Genomic DNA, 27,769 nt, shown 5'->3' with positions numbered 1-27,769 from the left:
TGAGGAGTTTACGGAAGGCAGGAAGAGTAGGGGCAGTTCTGATCTCCGGGGGGAGTTGGTTCCAGAGGGCCGGTGCCGCCACAGAGAAGGCTCTCCCCCTGGGGCCCGCCAACCGGCATTGTTTAGTTGACGGGACCCGGAGGAGGCCCACTCTGTGGGACCGAATCGGTCGCTGGGATTCGTGCGGCAGAAGGCGGTCTCGGAGATATTCTGGTCCAGTGCCATGAAGGGCTTTAAAGGTCATAACCAACACTTTGAATTGTGACCGGAAACTGATCGGCAGCCAATGCAGACTGCGGAGTGATGGTGAAACATGGGCATACCTGGGTAAGCCCATGACTGCTCTCGCAGCTGCATTCTGCACGATCTGAAGTTTCCGAACACTTTTCAAAGGTAGCCCCATGTAGAGAGCATTACAGTAGTCGAACCTCGAGGTGATGAGGGCATGAGTGACTGTGAGTAATGAGTCCCGGTCCCGGTCCAGATAGGGCCGCAACTGGTGCACCAGGCGAACCTGGGCAAACGCCCCCCTCGCCACAGCTGAAAGGTGGTTCTCTAATGTGAGCTGTGGATCGAGGAGGACGCCCAAGTTGCGGACCCTCTCTGAGGGGGTCAGTGATTCCCCCCCCAGGGTAATGGACGGACAGATGGGATTGTCCTTGGGAGGCAAAACCCACAGCCACTCCGTCTTATCCGGGTTGAGCTTGAGTCTGTTGACACCCATCCAGGCCCCAACAGCCTCCAGGCACCGGCACATCACTTCCACCGCTTCGTTGACTGGGCATGGGGTGGAGATGTAAAGCTGGGTATCATCGGCATATTGATGATACCTCACCCCATGTCCTTGGATGATCTCACCCAGCGGTTTCATGTAGATGTTGAATAGCAGGGGGGAGAGGACCGACCCCTGAGGCACCCCACAAGGGAGAGACCTCGGAGCCGACCTCTGACCCCCCACTAACACCGACTGCGACCGGCCAGAGAGGTAGGAGGAGAACCACTGAAGCACAGTGCCTCCCACCCCCAACCCCTCCAACCGGTGCAGAAGGATACCATGGTCGATGGTATCGAAAGCCGCTGAGAGATCGAGGAGCACCAGGATAGAGGATAAACCCCTGTCCCGGGCCCGCCAGAGATCATCCATCAACGCGACCAAAGCGGTTTCCGTGCTGTAACCGGGCCTGAAGCCCGACTGCTGGGGACCTAGATAATCGGCTTCTTCCAAGGACCGCTGGAGCTGGAGTGCCACCACCTTCTCGACAACCTTCCCCATGAAGGGAAGGTTGGAGACTGGACGATAGTTGTTAAGTACTGCTGGGTCCAGGGAGGGCTTCTTGAGGAGGGGGCGCACAATGTGTCTGCAGGTGGCTGGTAAGACCTATATGGGCATGAAATGTTCTGCCACATTTTGGGCAGGCATGTGTGGGCACCATTGTTGCAGCATTTGCAGCTCTGGCTTTGAGTGCCATTATAACTTCAGAATGGTCATTAAAATGACGACCACCTGAATTGTTTTACGAATACAGCCATTGCCTACTCCAGAAAAAAGAATGGTAAAATGGTTTTCCAGGGTTATCCTATGACATTGTAGATGCAAAAAATAAATAAATAAAATTAGCCACAATCTCAGTTTCTTATCTCCCAAATCTCATGCAATCTGGACAAATCTATTCATACAAAGTCAAATAAAAGACATTTTGGAAAGCGCTCATCGTGTAATTTCCAAGAGGAGATAACCTCATTATTTTTGTGACAGAAGACATTGATTATTGGTTCAGCAGTCACGTTTACAGTGCTTTCTCGTTGCCTGCGTTCCAAGTGAAGCATAACATGACAAGACTTTAACTTTCCAACTGTTTATTCGAGAGAAAAGCGTTAAAAGAAAAAAAAATTATGTAGCAGGTCATGCATTAAAGAGTCTGCAGAATTGAAGTAGGTTCCTAGTCACTTCAGGGCCACCCCACTCTAAGCTTTTGGAAATATTGAAAAGATTTATCACTGCCATCATTTGAGATTTTCTCTTTAACTTCCCAATAGAGCTTATAACCTGCTTTCTTAGTTTTCTCCCTTTCTTAGTTTTCTCCCTTCACTTTTTTTTTTTAGATTAGTCAGTCCATTAACTGTTGCCATCTAGTTGATCAGCCCTGCACTGACCACACTTAAATAATTCAAGGAAGGAACGGGCAGAGGAATTGTCCTACTTTGAGAAAGGGCAGAAGGAGAAATTTGTAAAAAAAAACCCAAACCCGAAAAACGCAAAATTAATGACCGCTTACTGATGTTTAGTAACAATAACCAAGTAGTAGGAATGTAACAATAGATTATTGAAGAATGCTAGGATCAAGTATGAGGGGAACGGGAATAATGAAATCTGATAAGTAGGAGTTGCAATATTGCTTTCCTCTCAGGCAGAATATTAACTGTAAGAAACAAAATATGGCCAATTCCTTAAAAGGCAAAGCTGTTATCGCTGCAGGAAGAGCAGGAAGCCAAAGCCCCAGCACAGCACGCCTGACAGTCTTGCCAACACCCACATTCCAGGACAGGCTTTTTTCTTCCTTTCAGAAACCTTTTTCAATACCGTACTATGAAAAGATCAGAAATAAAAAAATAAAAAAATAAAAATAAAAATCATGAGCTGCAGAGAACACAGCTGCCAAACAAACTGCTTCTTGTCAATATTTGTCAAACAACTCAAGCTTTCACAAAAAATACCCTTCCCCCTCAAACGTCTGTGTAATCTACCGTGGAGTTTACAGGGTGAGCTTGCAATGGAAGAAATCTCTCGGAAGCAATTTTGTAAGAACAGTATGGGGGTGGGGCAGGGGAAGCCCATCCAGAAGTTTCTATAGTCTTCAACAGGCTGAATGAAGAAATCCAATTTGTGGGAGATTATGCTGGGAGATTTATGCACACACACACACACACAAACACACAGAACAAATCTGAGCACAGAGCTTTCCATTGAACAGTATTGTGGGAAATTGTTTCCAATAGGAAATCAACTCTAACGCAAAGAGAGAGGGAGGGAGGGAAGAAGAGAGGGGAGAGCGAGAGAGACAGATGGATGGACAGAGAGACAGAGAGACAGGCAGACTCCCATTTAATTGGGACGTTGTTTTTATATACTAGGACGGATCCTGCAAAGCAGCCAATAGCAGAAGCAAACTCAGTCCATTTGATTTCTTCTGGAAGAATAGTAGTAGTTTCTGAGATCCAGCTACATCTCCTCTGAAGATTTTATCCTCAGGTTACAAGTAGAAATATAAGACAGTGATTTTGCTGAAGGGCATGCAATGACATTTGATTAGCGGCACAAAACCTCAAAAGCTGCAATGAGCACAGATCACAGAGAACCTGCCAAATACTTCCCATTTAATGTCATTTGGACAAAGGTTAATTTTCATTTAATTTATTTAATGTCTCTTAAAATAAATTATTTTCTATAGTGCATAGCACAATGTTAACTAATAAAACAATTTTAAAAATCTAACGTATTAACTCAAAGGAATACAAATATCAAGATTAAAAGCATCTCCAGGCATAAAAGTTAAAAGGCCTTAGCAGAACTAAAACAACTATTACATTAAATATGTAATTAAATAAGTATTTAAAGTATTTAAAATGCACAACATTGTCTGGGAGATCAGAATAGTTATTAGGTGGCACTGAATAATTAGAAACAGGGGAGAACATTCCAGGGAAATAGAGCTTTTCAGATATTGGAAACCTCCCTCCATCCTGAAAAATCTTCATTGCTATACTACTAGATTTAGAAATTAGGGAAACAATTGATTCATGAAGAGTTTCCAAGGATGAAATTAAGGGATTCAAAGATACATAGACAGACATAGTCTTAATCTCCAGGTTAAAAAACAAAAAAAGAGGAGTCCCTGAGGATATTACTCTGTTAGTGTTTGCAAACTATAGGAGGCGGTGCTCATCTCTGTTTCAAAGCCATTGAGCCAACGCTGTTCAAAGACATTTCCGCATCTGTGTCATGGAGTACTGTTACCTGCCCACCAAAGTGGTACCTATTTATCTACTTGCATTTCCATGCATTTGAACTGCTAGGGTGGTAGGAATTGGGGCTTGTCTTTAATTTCCTGGATCTTCTTATGATTTGCATGCAATCAACAGTTGCTCCCAAGTTATAATACGTGACAAAGAATTGTAAGTTAAATCAATTTGAATTTGAATGAAAATTACATTTTCACCGTAACCCCCAGCACACCATTCAAAGGTTAAATGTGTTAAACTCCAAAATTGTAGTCCTGCTTTAAGAACATCCAAGCTATATACCTGATTCTTCAGGGAAAGTTCAACTCTCTTTGACATCTTGTTATAGCAATAGCATTAGCATTTAGTCTTATATAATGCTTCACCGTGCTTTACAGCCTTCTCTAAGCGGTTTACAGAAAGTAAGCATATTGCCCCCAACAATCTGGGTCCTCTTTTTACTGACCCAGGAAGGATGGAAGGCTAAATCAACCTTGAGCCTACTGCTGGCAGCCGGTAATCAGCAGAAGTAGCTTGCAGTACTGCACTCTAACCACTGCACCACCGAGGCTCTATATATGTGATATAAAGTACTGATCTCTCCTTTAACTGGATTGAATCTTAATTGAGCTGATCTAAGCAGTCCACTGGAATTGCCAAGCTCTGGTCTTCCATCACCACAGTCTTACAAGATTTTAAGTAGAAATACGTTTTCACCTATTGATGATGGCCCAACTCCAAAACCTCAAAACTTCTCAGTCAGCACTTACATGAAGGTATTTAATAACAAAAAGTAGTGAAGTTCCCCAGACAAGCATTTAACAGTAAATCCCACTCTCACACTTCATGTTCAGAATAATTTTGTCTCAGGCATAGAATGTGGATGATAATAAACATTACTGCAACTTAAAGCTACACTGAATTTATTCTCATAGGTCTCTGATTAGCCACTTAAGTCTGATCCAAAGTGGCTCTTAAATTCTCCCATGTTAGCAGTCCACATGTAAATGTAATCTGTGGCACGGGAGTGGGTGGATGGGGTTAGAGGTTATAATGTCAAGATGGTAGATATGACATTCTAATACAAGACTCTTTGTTACTGTGACGTCACCTTCATTGTTTTTGGCAACCACAATACAGTTGGGGGTTTTTTGACATCCCTGCAGATGATGCTGAATACAATTGTCAAAGATTAGTGGGTAAGTCTGGGGAATTCACATAACAATATAAAAACTTTAGTTTAGACATAACAGTTTTCAGTAGATGGGAAAATGAAAGACATTATATTACCTACCCGCAATCTATCCATGTTACAGTACCACGGCCTTTCACAGCTTGGGCTACATCAGATAATAACCTGAGCGAACTGTCAGCAGCTACCGCTGGGAGAAAGAAAAGAATATATTTACTTTAAAAATCATAAGCATCTAAACACAACTTGGCAGAATACTTCCATAAAACATTTTGTCTTTTAACTGGAATTTTTAGAGAGCACTAGAAACTAATAAATATTTCCAAATATAATACGAACTTCACCCATAACCTTTTGCTTCAGCTGGGATATGAAACAGCATTTGAACATGCTCAGCGAGATATTTTTCCTGCCTTTTTGAATAGAAGACTGTTGGTTTCATTTCACAAATTATTCCTGAAATCATCTCAAAAGGACCTTGCCGCTTGACAGAAAGTTTCTGTGGATAAACTACAAACCCCAAGCATTTTTAGTGCACAGAATTAATTGCATGGTTCTTCCTATCGTTCCTGTATATTTTGACATATCTAAGTTGAATATATCTTTTTTACACTGAAGAACCATAAAGGTTTATTTATTGTCCATACTTTTTCTCACTAGTTATTCATTTTGTTGTTTTATTGGTAAAGATGTAAAAACAGCACTTTATCATACCAAAAGGTCCATTCTACCCAGCATTCTGTCCTACAATAACTCAATGTGATATTTATGAGAAAGAGTGTTGATCCTATCTGATACATCTCTTCTTGTGGGTTGGAACTAGCATCCCACAAGAAGAGTGGTTGTGGATGGCTGTGGGTTTTGCCTCGGAGTGGCTGTGGGTTTTGCCTCCCAGGGACAATTCCATCTGTCCGTCCATAATCCTGGGGGGGAATTATTGACCCCCTCAGAGAAAGTCTGCAACTTGGGCGTCCTCCTCGATCCACAGCTTACAACAGAGAACCATCTTTCAGCTGTGGCGAGGGGGGCGTTTGCCCAGGTTTGCCTGGTGCACCAGTTGCGGCCCTATCTGGACCAGGACTCACTGCTCACAGTCACTCATGCCCTCATCACCTCGAGGTTCGACTACTGTAATGCTCTCTACATGGGGCTACCTCTGAAGAATGTTCGGAAACTTCAGATCATGCAGAATGCAGCTGCGAGAGCAATCATGGGCTTCCCTAGGTATGCCCATGTTACACCAACACTAGTCTGCATTGGTTGCCGATCAGTTTCTGGTCACAATTCAAAGTGTTGGTTATGACCTATAAAGCCCTTCATGGCATCGAACCAGAATATCTCCGGGACCACCTTCTGCCGCATGAATCCCAGTGGTCCCACAGAGTTGGCCTTCTCCAGGTCTCGTCGACTAAACAATGTCATTTGGTGAGACCCAGGGGAAGAGCCTTCTCTGTGGTGGCCCTGGCCCTCTGGAACCAACTCCCCCTAGAGATTAGAATTGCCCCCACCCTCCTTGCCTTTCGTAAGCTTCTTAAAACCCACCTCTGCCGCCAGGCATGGGGGAACTGAGATGCTCTTTCCCCCTAGGCCTTTACAATTTTATGCATGGTATGTCTGTATGTATGTTAGGTTTTATAAATAGGGTTTTTAACTGTTTAAAATTGAATTGTTAGATAGATAGATAGATAGATAGATAGATAGATAGATAGATAGATAGATAGATAGATAGATAGATAGATAGATAGATGTAAGCTGCAATGATTTGCTTCCTGGTACAATTCAAGGTGATAGTCATTATGTTTTAAGCCCTTCACAGCACAGAACCTGGTTATCTGAAGAACTGCCTAGCACCATTTTTTTCCACCTACCTAGTACATTTAGGACCAATTGGTGTGCTCCCCATCTTAATTAAACACTGTCAAAAACTCCCTTTCCTGGGGTTCCAGAAAACCTCAAGACCGAGCTCTTTTCCCAGGCCTGGGTTAATGAGTTTGTGGGGCTTCGTGTTGTGTTTTAATTGTTATGGCTGATTTTAGTCTGGGCCGTCTCTTTTATTTTATCTTTAACTGTTTTAACTATGTATTTGGAATTCATCATCATCATCATCATCATCATCCATTTCTATAATCCTTTTTACAGTAATCCAGTTATGGCAACAAATTGTGGAGATACATAAAATATGTGCTTTTCCACATATTTGTGAATATGCAAACATGTCTCTGGGCTCATTGATTTCTTCTTTCATTTATTTGGTTACATACAGCTTTCAGCCTTGACAAGAGATCTTTGGAAAATAAGGCTGAGTTGCTTTGTACTGCCCTTAGTTCAGACAAAGTAGATTGAGCCAAAGCTAAGATTAAAAATCTCCATAATTTGGAGGGGGCAAGTTAAGTGTTTCTCTCCTCTGAACACTCCTCGTGAGGAAAATGTGTCACCCAATACCTATTATTTATTTATTTATTACTTAGATTTGTATGCCGCCCCTCTCCGAAGACTCGGAGACAAGGGACCTGTATAAGAGAGAACAAAACAGCAAGAGCACTAACTACGACGCTATTTACTTAATGCTATACCTGGCTCTTCTCAGCTCCTTAGTTTACAACTCATGAGCTGGACAGCTCTCATGCTATTCTAACCTTATGCCTGACCTGTTGGACAGCTCCCCAGACTTAGCAGTCCTGTGGAAATCTGAGCCCCATAGCCCAGTGATGAGAAACAGAAACTAAATTTACAAAAAACGTCAAGTGTTAAAACATATCCATGGAAGAAAAATAGCCCTCCAAAAAGTTAAGTGTAATTACACGGTTTAAATTATCTTCTCCTATAATGTTTCCTAAAGTCGTACGCTGTTGAATAATAACTACAGGCAAGCAAAGAAACAGATGATATAGTTCACAGATACTAAAAATTCCTTATCGGAAATGAAAATTAAAATGTAGGGGGGATGCAACACACTTTGCCTGACTTTGTCTACAATCCCTGCCATACACATACGACAACAGACCTTCTTAGATCTAGAATCACATCCCTATGAAGGGGAAAAATTCAGTGTATTTCCAAAGAACTGGGAGGAAACTTTAGGTGTTATTTACATAGACTAAAAGGTAAATGTTCCCCCGCATATGCATTCTAGTTGTTTCCACCTCTAGGGGCAATGCTCATCTCCATTTCTAAGCCAAAGAGCCAGCGCTATCTGAAGACATCACCATGGCCATGTGGCCTGCAAGACTAAACAGCAAAGGGGCAAAGAGCACTGTTACCTTCCCGCCATTTTTTACGTGCTTTTGAGGTTGGCAGAAGCTGGAACAAGTACCAGAAGCTCACTCTGTTATGCAGCATTGCTGACCTTCTGATCAACAAGCTCAGCGTCTTGGCCGCTAAGACTACTGCCATACAAATATGACAGGTTACATGCAGGAAAAACTGAAGCTACCTTTTCAAAGGACATACTGGTTGGCAAAGAGCTAGAAGATTGTTAATCACCACCTATTAGCTGCAGATTTTCCTCAGACAACATATATTCAAATTTCAGTGTTAGGTTGGTTTTACACCACATAAAGAAAAAAACAATGATCTCAGCTAAGAAAATTAGCAAACTTGACAGGTTCACTGAAGTATGCTTTGTGTAAAAGAATTTCCATTTTTTGTCCTCTTTGGGAATAATATATTGTATTGGCTTTATAAACATTCTTAATTAAAGTATCAGTTCTGATTCTTTTAACTTTTAAACTACCTGAATACATTAGTTTATTTTGAATTCATTTTATGTCTTTCTTGTTCATAGCATCTAGGAATTTTAAATTTTATTCACAAATGAACGGATTAAAAAATAACGTTATCTAACCATGTTAGGTGGAAAACTGGAAGTTTTTGCGTTATCCTGTTCCAAACAATATATTTATTAGAAAATAAACTTGATAGGACATAATGTGAATTTAATGTCAGCATAAGCATGCCTACAACTGTGTTATCACTTATTCTTTCTAAAAGAGTTTAATGTGACATATTTAAAAAGCAACCTCCAAAAAGCAGCATACATCAAAGATGCAGAGCTTCTTCAGATATGTTCAGAATAAAAGGAAAAGAAAAAATCTTATCCCTCTTCCTTGCAATTTGCAGCCTTTTTGCCTACTGCCAAAGGACCATAAAAAGAGATAGTATCCAGAATGACTTATGTAGCTTTTCAGAATATGTTTGAATATGTTTTCTAGACATTGTTGCCTCCCCCCCCCCCTGCATTTATCTTGTAGCTGATTATTTCATAGCACCAATATAATTGTTTATAGTTCCTTGTGGGAACCTGGGTGGACTATAAGCCATCTCTAAGCTCTGCCTTTCCCTAATAAATATTTCAATAATTTCTATTCATCAAATTTAGGCACCTCCCATCTCACTATCTCAGCTTCTCTATTTGCATAAACATTTTTTGTGTAATTTAGTACATCATTTGACAATGTTTTGCTTAAACATGCTAATGAAAAAGAAAATGCATTTGTTTTACATACAAAACAAACAGGTTATGGTGTAGCACATCAGCTGAGCCATTCTGAACAGGTTACAGTTCAGCCAAACTGAATACAGTGTTCCCTCGATTTTCGCGGGGGATGCGTTCCGAGACCGCCCGCGAAAGTCGAATTTCCACGAAGTAGAGATGCGGAAGTAAATACACTATTTTTGGCTATGAACAGTATCCCAAGCCTTCCCATAACACTTTAAACCCCTAAATTACAATTTCCCATTCCCTTGGCAACCATTTAGATTATTACTCATCATGTTTATTTATTAAAGTTTATTTTAAAAAATGTTTTTTAAAGGCAGACGAAAGTTTGGCAATGGCATATGACATCAACGGGTAGGAAATACTGTGGTATGGGGGGAAAAACCACAAAGTATTTTTTAATTAATATTTTTGAAAAACCGTGGTATAGACGTTCCGCGAAGTTCGAACCCGCAAAAATCGAGGGAACACTGTACTTCAACAACTTCATTGTTGCATGTTTTTTTTTTGTTGCAAACCAATTTGTCACAGGAAAATACCCTCAAATAAGTTGCTCAGGTATAGTTGTCCCTTCCTTCCCTCCCCCACTCCCAGTTCACAAGCAATTTTCCTTCAAAAATAGTGATTTGGAGTTGGAAGCCTAAGTGCATAATACATTTGTTAAAAGCACACATTATTTGGCTAGTTTCTTATTCCTTGATTTTAAAAAAAAGAAGTGTGAAAGAGAAGGCACCCAGGCCATTAAATTTGGTCTAATTTTTGAGCTAATGGGCAGAAATGCATCTTCTTGCCAAGTATACATCATAACAACTATACATAAGTGTAATTAACCCGTGTTCTAAATGGGCCAGGTTCACGCAAACCATCTTGCCAAGAGCAGTTCCCAATCTGTTATGGATGATTTTTAAAAAGTGGAAGAAACACTGCACTGCCGAAAAGGGGACAGAGGTGGAAGAAGAAAACAAACAGAAGCAGAAGCAATGCTAGCTTAAGCAAGTTCATAGTAACAGAATGAGACAGCAGGTGGGTGGCTAGCAGGCAAGAGGTTAATAGGAATTGATGAAGCATCAGATAATGCAAAGCACACGACAATAAAAATGCATAAATAGGCGTAAACAAACAACTTAACTGTGTAGGATTAAAACAAGTATTACCTGCTTGTCAGATAGGCACAGGGGCTAATTATTTTAATTTCATCTACCAAGGCACAGGAAAGAGGCCTTGTCTGTTGCCCCACCTGCTGCTTGAACAGAAGCAACATGAGAAAATATTTTTTTACTGAAAGAGTAGTAGATCCTTGGAACAAACTTCCAGCAGACATGGTAGATAAATCCACAGTAACTGAATTTAAACATGCCTGGGATAAACATATATCCATCCTAAGATAAAATACAGAAAATAGTATAAGGGCAGACTAGATGGACCATGAGGTCTTTTTCTGCCGTCAGACTTCTATGTTTCTATGTTTCTATTTTGAGGGACTTTGTGTCTCTTATGGTTTCTGTTAGAATTGAGAATTAGGTTTCCCTTGGATTTGAAGATTAAATAATTTCACAGGCACAGGAAAGAGGCCTTCTCTGTTGCCCCACCTGCTGCTTGAACAGAATCCCCTCAAAAATTTGCATGACTCCCACCTTACCAAGTTTTTAATGAGTCTTTAAATGTGATTTTTTTTTGTCCCCAAGGTTTTTCTTTCTTTTTTTCTTTCTTTTTTTCTTTTTTTTCTTTCTTTCTTTCTTTCTGTCTCTCGCTCACTCACTCACTCACTCACTCACTCACTCACTCACTCACTCACTAACTACTTATTTGAGTTCTATGCCACCCCTCTCCAAAGACTCCGAAGATTCTTAGTTAGAATCCTTGGGGTGTATATGAGTTTCTACTTCTGTTAGGGAGAACAAATGTCAGTATCTTTTGGGGTTGATTTTAATTTTATTGGTTCTTTATGCTAAGCCATGCATTATCACTGGAATTGGATGACCTAGAAATTTGATTATAAATACATGAATAAAAACTAAGAAGAAAAGCAATCAGATATCTGTTGTATGCACATAAAGCTGATACCATAAACCTAGATAGTGGAAATGCAGGTTAAAATACAGCAAAAAACTAAAACTAAAATAATAAAATAAAAGCAACTATCTCTTCCTGGAAAAACCAAACTGAATGATAGGAAAAATGCCTCAATGTCAAATAGCTGCAAATATGTTAAAAACTATCTGTATTGGGTGCATACTTTGTGCAGGTATTTTTTAAATAGAAGTACTATAAATATAACAATTAAAAAATAAGATGTAATTTGTCAAGGCTGTAAAGGTAATAACGTTGATGTGGTAGTGCATCTTGGCACAAATTATTTGTCCCAGAGAAATGTTAATGTAGTAAAAAGAGATTTCCAATGTCTAAGTAAGGAGCTGGGCAGAATAACTGATTCAGTGACTTTCTCAGAGGTGTTACCAGTTTGTGGTCAGGAGGATAAAACAACTTGTATCAGAGAGTTTAATGTGTGGTTAAGGCAGTGGTGCAAAGCTGAAGGTTTTGGCTATGTAAGTCATGATGTCAGTAGGTGGTCTAATAGGGAGTTGTTTAAGAGGAATGGTTTGCATCCATCATACAGAGGTACCCAGGTGCTTGGTGAGGACTTCAGAACTTTTTTGGACAGGCATTTAAACTAGATAAAGGTGACAGGTAACTGATGTGGATGAGGCCTTTACAGGAGCAGCTCTGGCACAGCTGGTTAAGACACCGACTAGAACAGAGAATATTCTAGATTTAGTTTTTATGAATGGGAATTGGGTTTCAGAGGTTAAGGTGGGAGAAAATTTAGGTTGCACTGACCATCTATGTTTGTGGTTTGATGTAAAAACTGATTGTGAGCAATCCTATAATACAACCAAAGTATTGGATTTCAGAAAAACAAATTTTAATGCAATGGGGGAATATTTAAATAATGAATTAAAGGGGAGGGATAAAATGGCAGGAGCGAGCACCCAGTGGACTGTATTAAAAAAGGCCATCTTAAAAACCACTGGACTGTATGTAAGGCAAATAACTAAAGGTAAAAGGAAGAAGAAACTGCTATGGTTTAGCAATGATGTAAGGGCTATAGCCAATGAAAAAAATGCTGGATAGAGACTCTACTCAAAAAGAGGATAAATCAGCACCTAAAAAACAATAACTTATTGGACCCAAATCAGCATGGCTTTACTGAAGGCAAATCATGTCAGACTAATCTCATTGATTTCTTTGACTTTGTCACAAAGGTGTTGGATGAAGGTGGTGCCGTGGATATTGCCTATCTGAACTTCAGTAAAGCCTTTCATACTGTTCCACATAAAGAGCTGATAGATAAATTAGTGAAGATTGGACTTAATCCCTGGATAGTTCAGTGGATTTGCAGCTGGCTGAAGCGTAGACATCAGAAAGTTGTTGTTAATGGCGAGTATTCTGAGCAGAGACAGGTTACAAGCAGTGTGCCACAAGGGTCTGTTCTGGGTCCTATTCTTTTTAATATGTTTGTGAGTGACATAGGGGAAGGTTTGGTAGGGAAGATTTGCCTATTTGCAAATATGTGCAATAGGGTTGATATTCCTGGAGGCGTCTGTAATATGTTAAATGATTTAGCATTACTAGATAAATGGTCAAAGCAATGGAAACTGCAGTTTAATGTTTCCAAATGTAAAATAATGCACTTGGGGAAAAGGAATCCTAAATCTGAGTATTGTATTGGCAGTTCTGTGTTAGCAAAAACTTCAGAAGAGAAGGATTCAGGGGTAGTGATTTCTGACAGTCTCAAAATGGGAGAGCAGTGTGGTCAGGCGGTAGGAAAAGCAAGTAGGATGCTTGGCTGCATAGCCAGAGGTATAACAAGCAGGAAGAGGGAGATTGTGATCCCGCTATATAGAGCGCTGGTGAGACCACATTTGGAATACTGTGTTCAGTTCTGGAGACCTCACCTACAAAAAGATATTGACAAAATTGAACGGGTCCAAAGACGGGCTACAAGAATGGTGGAAGGTCTTAAGCATAAAACGTATCAGGAAAGACTTAATGAACTCAATCTGTATAGTCTGGAGGACAGAAGAGAAAGGGGGGACATGATCGAAACATTTAAATATGTCAAAGGGTTAAATAAGGTTCAGGAGGGAAGTGTTTTTAATAGGAAAGTGAACACAAGAACAAGGGGACACAATCTGAAGTTAGTAGTTGGGGAAAAGATCAAAAGCAACATGAGAAAATATTTTTTTACTGAAAAGTAGTAGATCCTTGGAACAAACTTCCAGCAGACGTGGTTGGTAAATCCACAGTAACTGAATTTATACATGCCTGGAATAAACATATATACACACCCTAAAATAAAATACAGGAAATAGTATAAGGGCATGTTTCCATGACAGCATTATAAGACAGATCAAGTAACTAGAGAAGAATTCATTATTGATATAAACTCACTCTATATTTTATCCACAAGTTTTAGTTTCTAAAGCAGGTCCTGTAGAAGTGTTGTGCAAAATCTTGATTTTGAAACACTTTCCTAATTTTACTTATCTTCTCATCTAGGCAGTCACTTAGCATGTTTGTTTAAATACTAATTAGCCTTAAAATGTTTTTAAAATGAAGAACACTCACCAGATTTGGAATATAGCACCAACACATTATTTCGTGTTCTCAACAGCTTCTTGAAGTCCTTCTGATCACTAATTTTTTCTATCAGAGGCGATATCTTTGATGGTAACACACATGCTGGAAAGATAGCCTGCAGTGGCAAGATAAAAAGAAAAGTAAATTTCAAAAGGAAGTCTTATTATTATTATGACACAAATTCTTTAACCTTAGCCTCAGAAAAGGGCACCTACATCTGCTTTGGATTCTTTTGTAAAGGAAGTCCTGAGGAAAATTGTATAGCATAGCAAAAATCCAGTTCCTTCTGTTGGCTCAGTGCACAATAAACGAGAAATCCAGTTCAGCCAAACACAGTTGCAGTATTTGCACAATATGTTATGCCCAAACAAATAAATGTCATTATGTCTTAATATGAACCCAAGCACTAAGTTGTTTTTTGCCCTTTCATGCATAGAGAAAATCTGAACTGCGAGTGCAAAAGAATGGAAAAATAAGAAGTGATAAACACTACAGAAACACATTAAAGCTACAAAAGACTCTTGAATGTCTATTTTCATGTCTCATTGCTGCAATTTCAATTCCTGATACTAAAGATACTAGATATCTATCAGTCTGCTTAAGAGACAGATTCCTAAATAAGCCAAGAACTACTAATGTCCCATTCACTAGGGAATGTGCTGATCAGAATGATTGTTCACCATTTTCACAGGTCATGCCCACTGCTATTCTCATGTACACCAAATACTTGCTACACCTAGACCTCTGTAAGGTAGCCATCATTTCTCTGCCATTACCCATTTTGACTTGGGCTGCTGGGTACAAGTTTATCAGCATCTGGAAGATCAACCTTTGCCGATTCTTAGGTTTAAGATTCTTTTTTTCTCTCTCTCACAGCTGTACTGTTAATGAAAGCATGAGTGTTAACTGGGCTGTTCAGCCTTTACATGTGTTAACAGCTGTTCTGTCACTACAGTGAAACAAGTTTATGGTTGATCACAGAGCTCTCTCAGCTCAGCTGCCAAAGCACTACTAAGATACTTTTTCTCTGCTATAAATGGTTTTGGGAGATCTATGGCTGATTATGGGACCCCACCCTCCAGTGTTCTAAGAGTCTACGTTCTTTACCATTACCAGGACATATGGCGGGCGGGAGGGGGGAATTTGTTAATGGACACACACATACACACTCTTTTTGAATGTATGTGCCACCAACACCATGCGGGCAGTCATTTTCTCTCATGCTCATTGAGTAATTCTAACAACAAGGATTGCTTGTTAAATTAAAGGTTCCCTCCCACAAATAGAGCATGCTTTCTTGGCTAAAAACATTGCATATTTTTCTTTTACTTGGTCAAACTATAGTCTGGGCATCCTTTAGCTTAGTGTTTCTCAATGTTGACAACATGCTGGCTGGGAATGTCTCAGAGCTGAACTATATTTATGTTAAAGTTGACACGGTTAAGAAACACTGTGCTAGATTATGGATAATGGCACTCAGAATTTTTAGGAATAGCCATATTGGTTGGGTTTTGTATATCGTATATGCACTATTCCTGTTTCCAGTATTAATAATAAAATAGTGCAGGAATTTTGGCAAAAAGTGAAAGAGGATATCAATAGAATGCTAAATATACAATGGACAATCACTAAGGAAATGGCAGTACTAGTTAAAAGCAATGCGATGGGAGAATTTAGAGAAATAAAAAAAGCAGCAATAGAAAGCGCTCAGGCAGTAATAGTTTTGGGTTGGAAGGATGCGACAAAATGGACAATGCAAAATTGGTATAGGTACATGGTGGACCATATTCAATTTGAAATTATGGGACGGTGGGACAAGGTAAGACATAATATGACGAACAGAATCCGAGACCAAGCTACAAGAAATAAATTGGAATCACTCTATAATATGTAAATAGATATACAGTGATCCCCCACTCGTTGCAAGGGTTCCGTTCCAGGACCCCCCGCAATGAGCGGGTTTTCGCGAAGTAGCGCTGCGGAAGTAAAAACACCATCTGCGCATGTGCAGATGGTGTTTTTAACTTCCGCAGCGCTAGCGAGGAGCCGAAGATTGGGGGCGGTGCGGGTGTTTTAAAACGTCGCCGCCGACATGGGGGGCTCGCAAGCACCCCCCCGAACCCCCAACCTGGGTTTGGGGGGGTGCTAGCAAGCCCCCCATGTCGGCGGGGATGTTTTAAAACACCCGCGCGGCTTTCCAATGAGTCCCGAAGACAAACGCGGAAGTTTGACGTTTGTCTTCGGGACTCATTGGAAAGCTCCGATCGTTTTAAAACAGTTGCGCCGTTTTCCGCTGACTCCTGGCGAACTTCCCCGCTTTAGGAGTCAGCGGAGAACGGCGCGCCTGCTTGGCTTCCCTCGCCAGCGCAGCCAACGTGCGCTACGATCTTCCAGGCGAGCCAGGCTCAGTGACGGAAGGCAGCCGCTTGGCCCGGGATGCTGGGCCGAGAGGAGCCGGGCCCTCCGCTGAGCCTGGCTGGCCCGGAAGATCGTAGCGCGCGTTGGCTGCAGCGGCGGCGACATTGCTGCCGGCTTGGCTTCCCTTGCCGCTGCAGCCAACGCGCGCTACGATCTTCCGGGCCAGCCAGGCTCAGCGGATCAAGCCCGGCTCCTGTCGGCCCAGCATCCCGGGCCAAGCGGCTGCCTTCCGTCACTGAGCCTGGCTGGCCCGGAAGATCGTAGCGCGCGTTGGCTGCAGTGGCGGCGACATTGCTGCCGGCTTGGCTTCCCTTGCCGCTGCAGCCAACGCGCGCTACGATCTTCCGGGCGAGCCAGGCTCAGTCACGGAAGGCAGCTGCTTGGCCCGGGATGCTGGGCCGAAAGGAGCCGGGCTTGAAGATCGCAGCGCGCGTTGGCTGCGGTGGCGAGGGCTTGCGATGGAGGGTGGAGGAAGCGGCCATGGGAGGGCGAGCTGCCTCAGGGAGGAGGATCGGGCGGGACCAGGTGGGGGCTGGAATTTCTCCAGGGCGAAGGGCGGGCGAGCGGCGAAGGGCGGGCGAGCGGGTGCTGGGGAGGGCTTCTCGCCCTCCCGCCAGCAAGAGGGGGAGCGAACGGCGTGGGCGGGCGAAGGGCGGGCGAGCGGCAGCGAGGAGTTTGCGTGGGCGGTGGGGAAACTCCTCGCTGATGCCAGCAAGAGGGGGAAGACCCAGGGAAGCCGCCCAGCAGCTGATCTGCTGGGCGCCATCTACGCATGCGTGCCCATAGAAAAAAAGGGCATGCATGCGTAGATGGTGTTTTGACTTCCGGGTTGAAAAATCGCAAATTACCCTGTTCGCAATGGTCGGGGACGCAATAACCGGGGGATCACTGTATTGCTCTTGGGTCAAGTGGACTATACAAGAAACACCCCCGATTTGGTGGTGGGGAATGTGTGTGTGTCTGGGCGGTGGGCAAATTTCACTATGCACTATTTTATGTTGTGTGTAATATAAATTTGTTAAAAATTAATTTAAAAATTTTTTTTTAAAAAAGTATTAATAATAAATAATAATTTATTAGATTTGTATGCCGCCCCTCTCCAAAGATTCGGAAGACCTGAATTGTTAACAAAACATTATCTCTAACCTTTCATAAAGATCTCTAATAAATAATCTAATTGATTATAACTGAGCTACCAAACCCTAACCCTAACCTGCCAGAATGTGATTATCATGGCAAGATCATTCTTAACAGAGACCCTCCACAGCAAAATAGGGCCTAAAAGCAACTCCAAATATAAACTGATTTTTTAGTAAGATGATAGTGATGATGATATCTATTCAATCGTGTGTGACTCTTGGTGAGTTTCTCTACATTTTCTGATCTTGCACTATTTTGGGTTTTCTATGCTTTTCAAATGGAGCCAGATTTGATGGTATCCAGCCACCATTTTCTTTGATGGCCTGGTTTTCTTTTAATGCTAACTGCTTTCTCCAATGAATCTCCCCACATGACAGGACTAAAATAAGTAAGACGCAGTTTCATGATTTTGCCTTCTAGTGACATATCTTGTTTTTAGTGAGACTGTAGTGACAGAAAACAAGTTCCCTTATTTATCTGATAAGATTCTGAGAGAGATCAGAGACGTTTCCGCTGAATTTGTTAGGCTTCAGATACTGGAAAGCAGGCAGGAGGAAGTATACAAATACTGTAGTCTCCAGCAGTCATCCTGATTTAAAATGAAAACAAAAACAAAACCTATTCCTGCGGAATTATTCAGAGAAAAGTCCTGTACCAGCAATCCAGGAAATGCTATTTCCTTTTTTATAGCAAAAATAATTTTGTGTTAACTACTGAATGTCACATCTCCTTTTACAATAGCTACAAAATGCAATCAGAAGTACAGTAGAGAGGTTGGACAACTCGATCTATAATGCAAGTACTGGGTGTTACTATACCTGTCTCTTTCTATCCCTTATCCTTCCATTTATTTCTCTTTTGTCTGCTATTGTTACCAAACATCCTGAATCAAAGGCAAGAGCAGGCATTATTGGCTACTACTCCAAAACTATAGAGATCCTTTTTAAAGTAGCCAAAGTGTCCGCTTTTTTATTATATTCAATGTGCTGTTCAACCGTTTTTATTTTGCAGACTTTTCTTTTCTGCTCAATATGTCTTTTAAAGCAATAGCCTGATACAATTAGTTTGCATACATACATACATACATACATACACACACACACACACATACATGTGTGTTATTATATAGGTTATATAGTTTACATTACATGCCTTAATGTCATCTCATGATTAACATGCAGCCCGTATTTTTATTATATTCTCCCAACACATACATGAAAGAAATGCATATTCTATACTATACAGAAAAAAAAAATTCCAATACTAATCTTATATTATTCAGTGAAATTGTATGCTTTGCTTTAGCTAGTGGTTGATGTAAACTAAAAAACATAAAAAGGTGTTTTTAGATTCTACATTGGTGTCAGTAAATGGCTTGGCACCTTGTCACATATATATATATTATATGTTGCTTGTAAAATTAAACTATTAGTTCCAATATATTTGTAATTTAATTTTATTCAAGTGAAAATGATAAAATTAAACAATTGATGACTGAGATGCAATGAATAATGTTTTCCTGCCAAATTCCACCCAACATTGTGAGCTGCCCCGAGTCTACGGAGAGGGGCGGCATACAAATCTAATGAATGAATGAATGAATGAATGAATGAATGAATGAATGAATGAATGAATAAATAACTAAATAAATTCTTAATATTTTTTTTTTAATTAAATTTATATGTGGCCCATCTCACAAAGCAACTCTGGGCAACAATATATTGTGTTCACAGAGTGAGCTGAAGTAAAACTTATCAATTATCCAGGCCTATTTGGTACAATAGTTATACCACATCAGACCTCAATGCACATATAATGGCACATATATTTAGCAACAACAATATGAAACAATAATATAAAAAGAGAAACCTGAACAATTCTGAGAAAATACCTCAGTTCCCATGGAAACTCACATGTATCCAACCAAAGAGATCCACTAAAGAACTGCTACTCATGGTGCCCCACTTTTGAGAGATGAAAGAGGCTCAGCTTAAAAAGTCATCAATGGTGCCTATTTTTTGGATTAGCCTCCTTCTTGATGTTAGACTCCTGGCACCTTTGGTGATACACCCAGCTGCTGTGGTCTAGAGGTGGAGCTCTTGCTTCCCAATCAGGAGGCTATGAGTTCGATCCTAGGTAGAGGCAGATGTAGGGTCTCCTGCTTGGGCAGGAGGTTGGACTAGATGACCTGCAAGGTCCCTTCCAACTCAATTAATGGCCTGCTAGAAACCAGCAAAGTCTCAATTCTCTGAAGGGTGTTTGGGATGTGATCCTTCATCCTTATCATTTGTTCTTTAAGCATCACCATCACCACCACCATCGTCATCATCTGAGGTTTTTAAGAAGAAATTGGACAACCACTTATTATAGTAATGTTCTGGATTATGGTACTTGGGGGTTGTGGCATTTTTAAATGTTTCAATAGCATATTAGCAATCATCATATCCAAAACAGAATCAGTAGAAGACCCACAAAGAGAAGGTTAGGGAAGGATCAGGTGCCCAAACTGCAAATCACAATATTTATTGGTTTCAACTGAATGTTTGGGAAGCTAACAGAATCTAAAAACCAAACCACCATTAAAATAAGAAGACAACTGAAAATAAAGACAAAAAATACTATGGCAACTAGGGAAACCAGTTAGGGTCAACTAACTTCCTGACCCTTGTTTGTTCCTAGGCAAATACCTAATTTTCAATGGCTTTTCAAAAGCAATAGCACTTAGACGGTTACTGTTACTATTACAGCTTCATAGCCATCTCTATATGGCTTTCAGAGTCAGCATATTGCCCCTAACAATCTGGGTCCTCATTTTACCGTCCTCAGAAGGATGGAAGGCTGAGGCGGTAAGAACCGAACTGCTGAACTGCAGGCAACCAGCAGAACTAGCCTGCAGTACTGCATTCTAACCACTGTGCCAACACAACCCACAAAGACCAACAAAATCAAGGCTAACTTAATATCAGATGATGTTCCAAAAGGTAGGTGCTATAGAGCAGCTGTCGCTAATCTTTCTGACACCAGAGACTGGTTTCGGAAGAAAAATGTTCTTCCACAGACTGGGGGGAGGGGGGAAGATAGATGGTTTTGCACATAAGCTAGATCCCGCATATTCACAGATTAAGTTTTGTTTGCTCTCCTGCTCCTAACATACCAGAGATCAACACTTGTCTGCGGCTGACAGTTGAGTACCCCTACTGTTGTGGTTAGCTCTGGCCCAGCTCCTACCCCAAGGAATGTGGAGGTGGATGTGGGGGAGACATCCACATGCCGCAGGCCTGTTTTGCTCCCAGTAGAATCTGCCGACGAAGTCTCCTCTGACCAAGGAAGCGTGAGTGACAGGGAAGTGGGGAGTTTGGCAGACAGCCCAGGAGGAGATCAGTCATCTGTATCATCCCTGGATTCTGAACAAGAATTAATAACACATCCACACATGCATAGAGTGATGCATAGGAGACAACAACTGAAGGATTATTACAAGAGAAAATGAGGCCACCTGTGGTTGGGTGGGGCTGCTGTAATTAGTGCTACAGATAAAAGTGCAGCCTGGTGTTTTAGCCTCATGGCAGTTTATCTGATTCATTGTTTCGTCAAGATCATGGTTTTTGCTGTTCAGGATTGTGTGTGTGGACTCTCTGGACTTTAGAATTGGACTCAATTTCCCAGTTATTGGGTGAGCAATTGGACTGCATTTAACCTGTGCCTTGTGTGTACCAGAAAATCTCCTTGATATTTAAAAAGGGAGCTGTTTCTGTTTTTCTGTTTATAAAAACTTTTGCGTTTTCCTTTTATCGTGTGGGGTGTGTCTTCCTGGACTAATTACCCTGCAATTATGGGCGGTCGAGACACGCAGGCAGAACACCTGCTATATAAGATTATTCATAAATTACTTGATACAAAAATTAATAGATTGAAGAATGAATCAATAAATTAATAATAAATTAGTAATTATTTGTTACTGCTAAGACGATTGTGGGGGAATAGAAGTAACCACAATAAAGCCTAGGAATTCTTAAGCAGTTACACTAGTTTTATTAAAACACAAAAAGCAAGCATGTGATTTATATCTATACCTTGGATAAACAAATGAAATTCCTATTAAGTGCTAATGACTGCAATGGAGAAACAAGGAACTGATAAATGTCTTATTCTGACCAAAACCTAGTATTATTTCTTATTCCCATGATAAGCCTTTTTTTTCTTGAGAAAATGAGATAGGTTGGCAAGAATGGGAAAGTGATGCCTGTGAAACTTTATGAATATTAAAAATCTATCTTTTTTCAAGAAAAATAAGGTTCCGACTAGAAGCTAGAGGGATATATAATTTATACACTGATTGTCTAGCAGGATAGGTGAGCATTATCTAATGGTAACACGAGATACACATTTTAGCTCCATAATACATTAGGTTTGACTTGTATCTCCTAGGACATCTTTATTTTCCTTATGAAAAACTATTATTTACTGAATGTTGATCCAAGAGATCTTGTATTAATAGTATGAAATGTATTAACTTATATCAGCTTGGAGCTATAAACTCCATTATAAGGTATGAAGACTGTACCTTAATAAGATATTACAATAACATATTTTATTTCAATCACCTGCTCTGGTTTTTACTTGTATTGTATTTATAACCATTGTTAACTGCTCAGAGTCCAGTTCAGAGTGAGCGGCATATAAATGCAATCAATCAATCAATCAATCAATCAATCAATCAATAATGCATAAGGTGGAGTCAATAACTATCTAGTTCATATTTGCATGATGTAGGAAACATCATTATTGATTCAATCACATGAATATATCTTATAAAGCTGAATCTGAGTTCACCTTAGTAACGTGGTTTGATTTAACCAAAAATGATAATGATTCATACATGATAAACCTTAACCAAATTACATCATGGGTTAATGCATCTTATAAACTATGTAGCTGGTCACTTTTAAATTGTGCAGATGCATTTTTTTCCTCTGTCTGGGCACCTGCTTAGAAAGAAAATATGAACCACAAGCCCTCTGTTATTCATGCCTTCTTGGACAAATGCCAATACTTTGGTTACCTCAGTATCTATTCAAAGAAAGGAAATAACTGAACAGATTTTAAGTGCTTTGAACATTACCAAGACATGCGAGCAATTAAACCTTATGGCTTCTTGAACAAATCACTATACAATATAAAGCCTATAAAGAGTGGAGCTCAATTTATCTAGATAAGTGATTCTACATGATTTAAGGTACAGTACAATGGTCATCCATATCAGGCTTTCCGGAATTTTGCAAGAGGCTATACTTTTTAAGACCGGTAGCCAAACTTTTTAGCCTTTAAAACAAAAATATTTTGTATTTGTATTATAAACTATGCCTCAATTATCAAATTATGTAACAAAATCCAGGTGGTGCTTTTTTTTTTACTTAAATAAGCACATGTCAAACTGCACATAGGATTTTAAACTCATTTCTTTCAAAAATTAATACAGTGATCTCTCGATTAGCGCGGGGGTTACGTTCCAAGACCTCCCGCGCTAATCGATTTCCGCGTTATAGTGGTGCGGAAGTAAAAACCACCATCTGCGCATGTGCGCCATTTTTTCATGGCCGCACATGCGCAGATGGTGGAGTTTGCGTGTGGGCGGCGGGGAAGACCAAGGGAAGGTTCCTTCAACCGCCCAACAGCTGATCTGCTCCGCAGCGCGGAAGCAGCGAGGAGCCGAAGATGGGGTTTCCCCGTTGCCGCGCTGCGGAGCGGATCAGGTGTTGGGCGGCTGAAGGAACCTTCCCTTGGTCTTCCCGCCGCCCAGGCAAAGGGGAAACCCCAAGATCGCTTGCCGCTTGCCGTATTGCAGCTTGGAGCCTTGCTTCGCCTCCTTCGCTGCAATACGGCAAGCAGCAAGCGATCTTGGGGTTTCCCCTTTGCCTGGGCGGCGCTGGGGCCATGCGGAGCCGCTCATCTAGGGGGGCGTGGACCGGCAAGGTGCCCTCCGCTCTCTCTCTTTCTCTCCCTGTTACCGGTGTGGTATAAGAGAGAGAAAGAAAGAGAAAGGAGGGCGACTTGCCAGTCCACGCCCCCCTGGATGAGCGGCCCTGCATGGCCCCAGCGCCGGACTCCGTTGCCGAACGCCGAAACCGGAAGGGGCGAGGTGGGGGGGGAGAACGGGAGGCTCAGCATTCCGTCAGTCGCAGCGCTGGCTGTCAACTTTTCTTTTTAGCACTGGGGAGGCAAGTCAGCTCCTGCCCAGTTTTAAAAAGAAAAGTTGACAGCCAGCGCTGCGGCTGACGGAATGCTGAGCTTCCCGTTCTCTCTCCGCCCCCTCGCCCCTTCGCCCCCCTGTGTTCCTAGGAGAAGTGCTGGTGAGGAGCAGAAGGTCTGTCTTGCCTCAATCCCCAGCACTTCTCCTAGGAACACAGGGAGGCGAAGGGGCGAGGGGGGGAGAGAAAACGGGAGGCTCAGGAAGGGAGCTCGGGAAGGAGCCCACGATCAGTCGGCTGCGGGCGGGAGGAAGGCGATTGTTCCGCTGCCGCCAGCATGGCCTGGCTGGCAGCGGAAGATGTAACGGAGCCCACGGGGGATTCGCCTTCCTCCCACCCGCAGCCGAGACTGATCGTGGGCTCCTTCGCAACCTCGGAGAGCTTCCAGGGCATGAAAGCTCACGAAAACCAGGAAGCTCTCCGAGGTTGCGAAGGAGCCCACGATCAGTCGGCTGCGGGCGGGAGGAAAGCGAATGCCACGGGGCTGGGCTCGGCTCCCCCCTCGGCTCCCCCCCTTACCAGCCCCGCCGCGGAAGGCTCCATTCTGTTCCCTGCCGGCCCGATTGAGCGGCCGGCGGTCTCCATTCAGGGAACAGAATGGAGCCTTCCGCGGCGGGGCTGGTAAGGGGGAGAGCCGAGGGGAGAGCCGAGCCCAGCCCCGTGGCATTCGCTTTCCTCCCGCCCGCAGTTGACGTCCCCCCCCCTCCTCGGTGTCCCCGGCACCCAGCATCCCCACGCCGCCTCCACCTCCCGGTAATGCGCCCGACCTCTGCCTCTCTCTTTCTCTCTCATATACCACGCCGGCAACAGGGAGAGAAAGAGAGAGAGAACTAGCGTGGACTTATTTTTTATTTTTTTATATTTTATTTTTTTAATTAATATTTTTTGAAAAACCGCGTTGCAGCGTTTCGCGCTAATCGAGACCGTGCTAATCGAGGGATCACTGTATAAGAAAATGCAGCTTAAGGAAAGGCTACCACACGGAGGAGGTTAGGCTGTTTTCCAAAGCACCAGAAAACCAGACAAGGAATAATGGATGGAAGCTGACCAAGGAGAGATTCAACCTGGAAATAAGGAGGAACTTTCCGACGGTGAGAACGATCAACCAGTAGAAGAGCTTGCCTTCAGAGTTTGTGAGAATTCCAACACTTGAGACTTTCAAAGGGAGACTGGACTGCCATTTGACTAAAATGGTGTAGGGTGGGCTTGAGTGGGGAGGATGGGCTAGATAACCTACAAAGTCCCTTCCAACTCTAATAATAAAATAATCTAATCTAAAGCTTCCACCCTCCACACAATAAATAAATACAATAAAAATTTAATTGTATTAAATTTCTACTTGGAAAGAAAGCTTATATCTGGACAATTTGTTTGTACTTCTATATGCTGTTGAACTGTAGTATCACCAGCACAAAGCAGTCGTGTGACCATGAAAATGTTGCAACGATGGTAGGTGTGAAAAACAATCAAAGGTAACTTATTTTGAATGGTCACTAAATGAATGGTTGTAAGTGAAGGTTAAGCTGTACAGTGGTACCTTTACTTATGAACGCCTCTACTTAAGAACTTTTCTAGATAAGAACCGGGCATTCAAGTTTTTTTGCCTTTTCTTAAGAACCACTTTCTACTTAAGAACCTGAGCCTGGGAAAATTTCCCAGGAAATTTGAGAGCGGCATGAAGGCCTGGCCAGTTTCCTGCCATTCCCCCTTAAATCCTGGCCTTCTCTGGGCTGCCAGAGGAGCCTTTTGGTGGTTCTTAAGGAGGCTTTGGAAGTCCAGAGCGAATGAAGCATTTTCCTTTCTCTGGGCACTTGGACAGGGAATAAACCTCTGCCAGTGCCCAGAGAAAAGAAATGTTCCCTTCGCTCTGGGCAGCCGAGGAGTCACCACAGCGAAGGAAAGGTGTTGGCTACAAAGTGAGCAAGCGAGAGGGGAGCTCTTCAGCATGGGAAGAAAGAGGCCGCAGGTAGCAGCAGCAGCAGCCAGTGTATGGGAGGCAGTGTATAGGAGGCAGTCTCGTGCCGGGTGTATTGGAGGCGCCTGCTCCTCCTCACCGCCTCAGAACCCCCCTCTTTTTTTAAACCTTAAAGTTTTGGATTTTTTTAAATTCACCTCACCTTCTTCCTTCGGCAGCGACTCTCCTCCTCCTTCTCCCACCCAAATTCTGAACTTTTATTTATTTCCTAATGGGTTTGCATGCGTTATTTGCTTTTACATTGATTCCGATGGGGAAAATTGCTTCTTCTTAAGAACATTTCTACTTAAGAACCTGGTAATGGAACAAATTAAGTTCTTAACTAGATGTACCACTGTATTTCTTTTCAGTTACATTACAGTCAATCTCTTTTGATCAATATTGTATTGAACGGCTAGTTAGATACTTTCAATATGTAATTTCATATAAAAACTATAATAAAAGAGACATAAATGCATTATTATGAGACAGATGTTTTTATGTATTTTTCACTTCCTTTAACACACTGTGCCTCCTATGCATGTTTATTCAGTGTTCAAATATAGCTTATTCCCAAGCAAGAAAGGGTACGTTTCAAGCTCTAATTTTCTTTAAGTGGGAAAATGAATAGAATAACATCTCAATATCACAGAAGTGCCAAGTGAATAAATTATAGTTTGAAAGGGTAATAAACTCATGGTAATAGATCAGTAACAGTCTTATGCATGATAAAGTTTGAGAAGTGCGTAACAGACCATAACTATCACATTGGAGCCACAAAATGAGCTCCACAAAAAGAAATTAGGGAAGAGCTGCCTTTATTTTCTTAAAAACTAACAATGAATTCAAAATGTCAAAAATCAACTGTGAAGGCATGTCATTGGGACATATGCATGTTTAGTTTAACAAATACTTGGGATTTTAAGATCAACTTATCTTTGTATATAATTCCATATATAGCCATCATGTGAAAAGTATAAAAAGAATAATAATAACAACAGCAATAGCATTCCTTTACCAAGGCACAAAACAAATAAAATTAATCAGTGTAATCAGGCATGAAATGCTCCTGGTTCACTCGTCCCTGTCAGTCATTAGAGAGCCAGCCGCGAAGGCGGTGTGAGGCTCCACCCACCTGCCCATACCCCCCCCAAAAAAATTTTTTAGGTTCTTTCACCCTCTGTGCATGCACAAAGCATTCTGTACATGCACAAAGGGTAAAAGAATGTAAATGATGGCATCTGGGTGGGTGGGCAGAGCTTCGCATTGTCTTTGCGGCCAGCTCTCTGACAACCAACAGGCACGAGTAAACCGGGAGCATTTTACCCCTGGTGTAAATAGTGCACAAATCAACAAACAAATCTAACTATCCAGCCACTACAATCACACATATTAAAAAAATATTGATAGCTGAGAATATAAAAATGTACATGAATTGTAATTTGTATTGTTAAGGAGTACAACCCTTGAGTTATCAAGAACATGAACAGAACACGCACAGAGGAAACGTGGGATTCCAGCAGATATCCAGGAGATATGTGTAATTATTCAGTCATACAAAACAGATACAGTACATTAAAGTGTATAAAATAGTGTGTACTTTAGAAATAGCAAAGTTAAACAGTCCAGTCATACACATTCAAATCGGTCAATAATATGCAAGGCAATAATAATATTAC

General features: G+C 41.6%; 1 protein-coding gene across 2 annotated transcripts in view; it reads right to left on the bottom strand.

The window, feature by feature from the left end:
• The window catches only part of PDIA5 (protein disulfide isomerase family A member 5), a 281,836-nt gene that overhangs the window by 190,662 nt on the left and 63,405 nt on the right, over positions 1-27,769 (bottom strand). For both annotated transcript variants that reach the window (XR_011557046.1, XM_070730287.1), the window contains exons 2-3: positions 14,319-14,445; positions 5,294-5,381 (exon numbers count right to left, since the gene is read on the bottom strand). Coding sequence is in view for 1 of the 2 variants with exons in the window: in XM_070730287.1 (XP_070586388.1) it covers positions 5,294-5,381; positions 14,319-14,445 (215 nt within the window). In the remaining variant the exon portion in view is untranslated. The remainder of the gene's footprint in view (positions 1-5,293; positions 5,382-14,318; positions 14,446-27,769) is intronic.

The sequence above is a fragment of the Erythrolamprus reginae genome, chromosome 1 (genome assembly GCF_031021105.1).
Source record: "Erythrolamprus reginae isolate rEryReg1 chromosome 1, rEryReg1.hap1, whole genome shotgun sequence".
NCBI classification, from domain to species: domain Eukaryota; kingdom Metazoa; phylum Chordata; class Lepidosauria; order Squamata; family Dipsadidae; genus Erythrolamprus; species Erythrolamprus reginae.
This window is presented reverse-complemented; position numbering and strand designations above follow the sequence as displayed.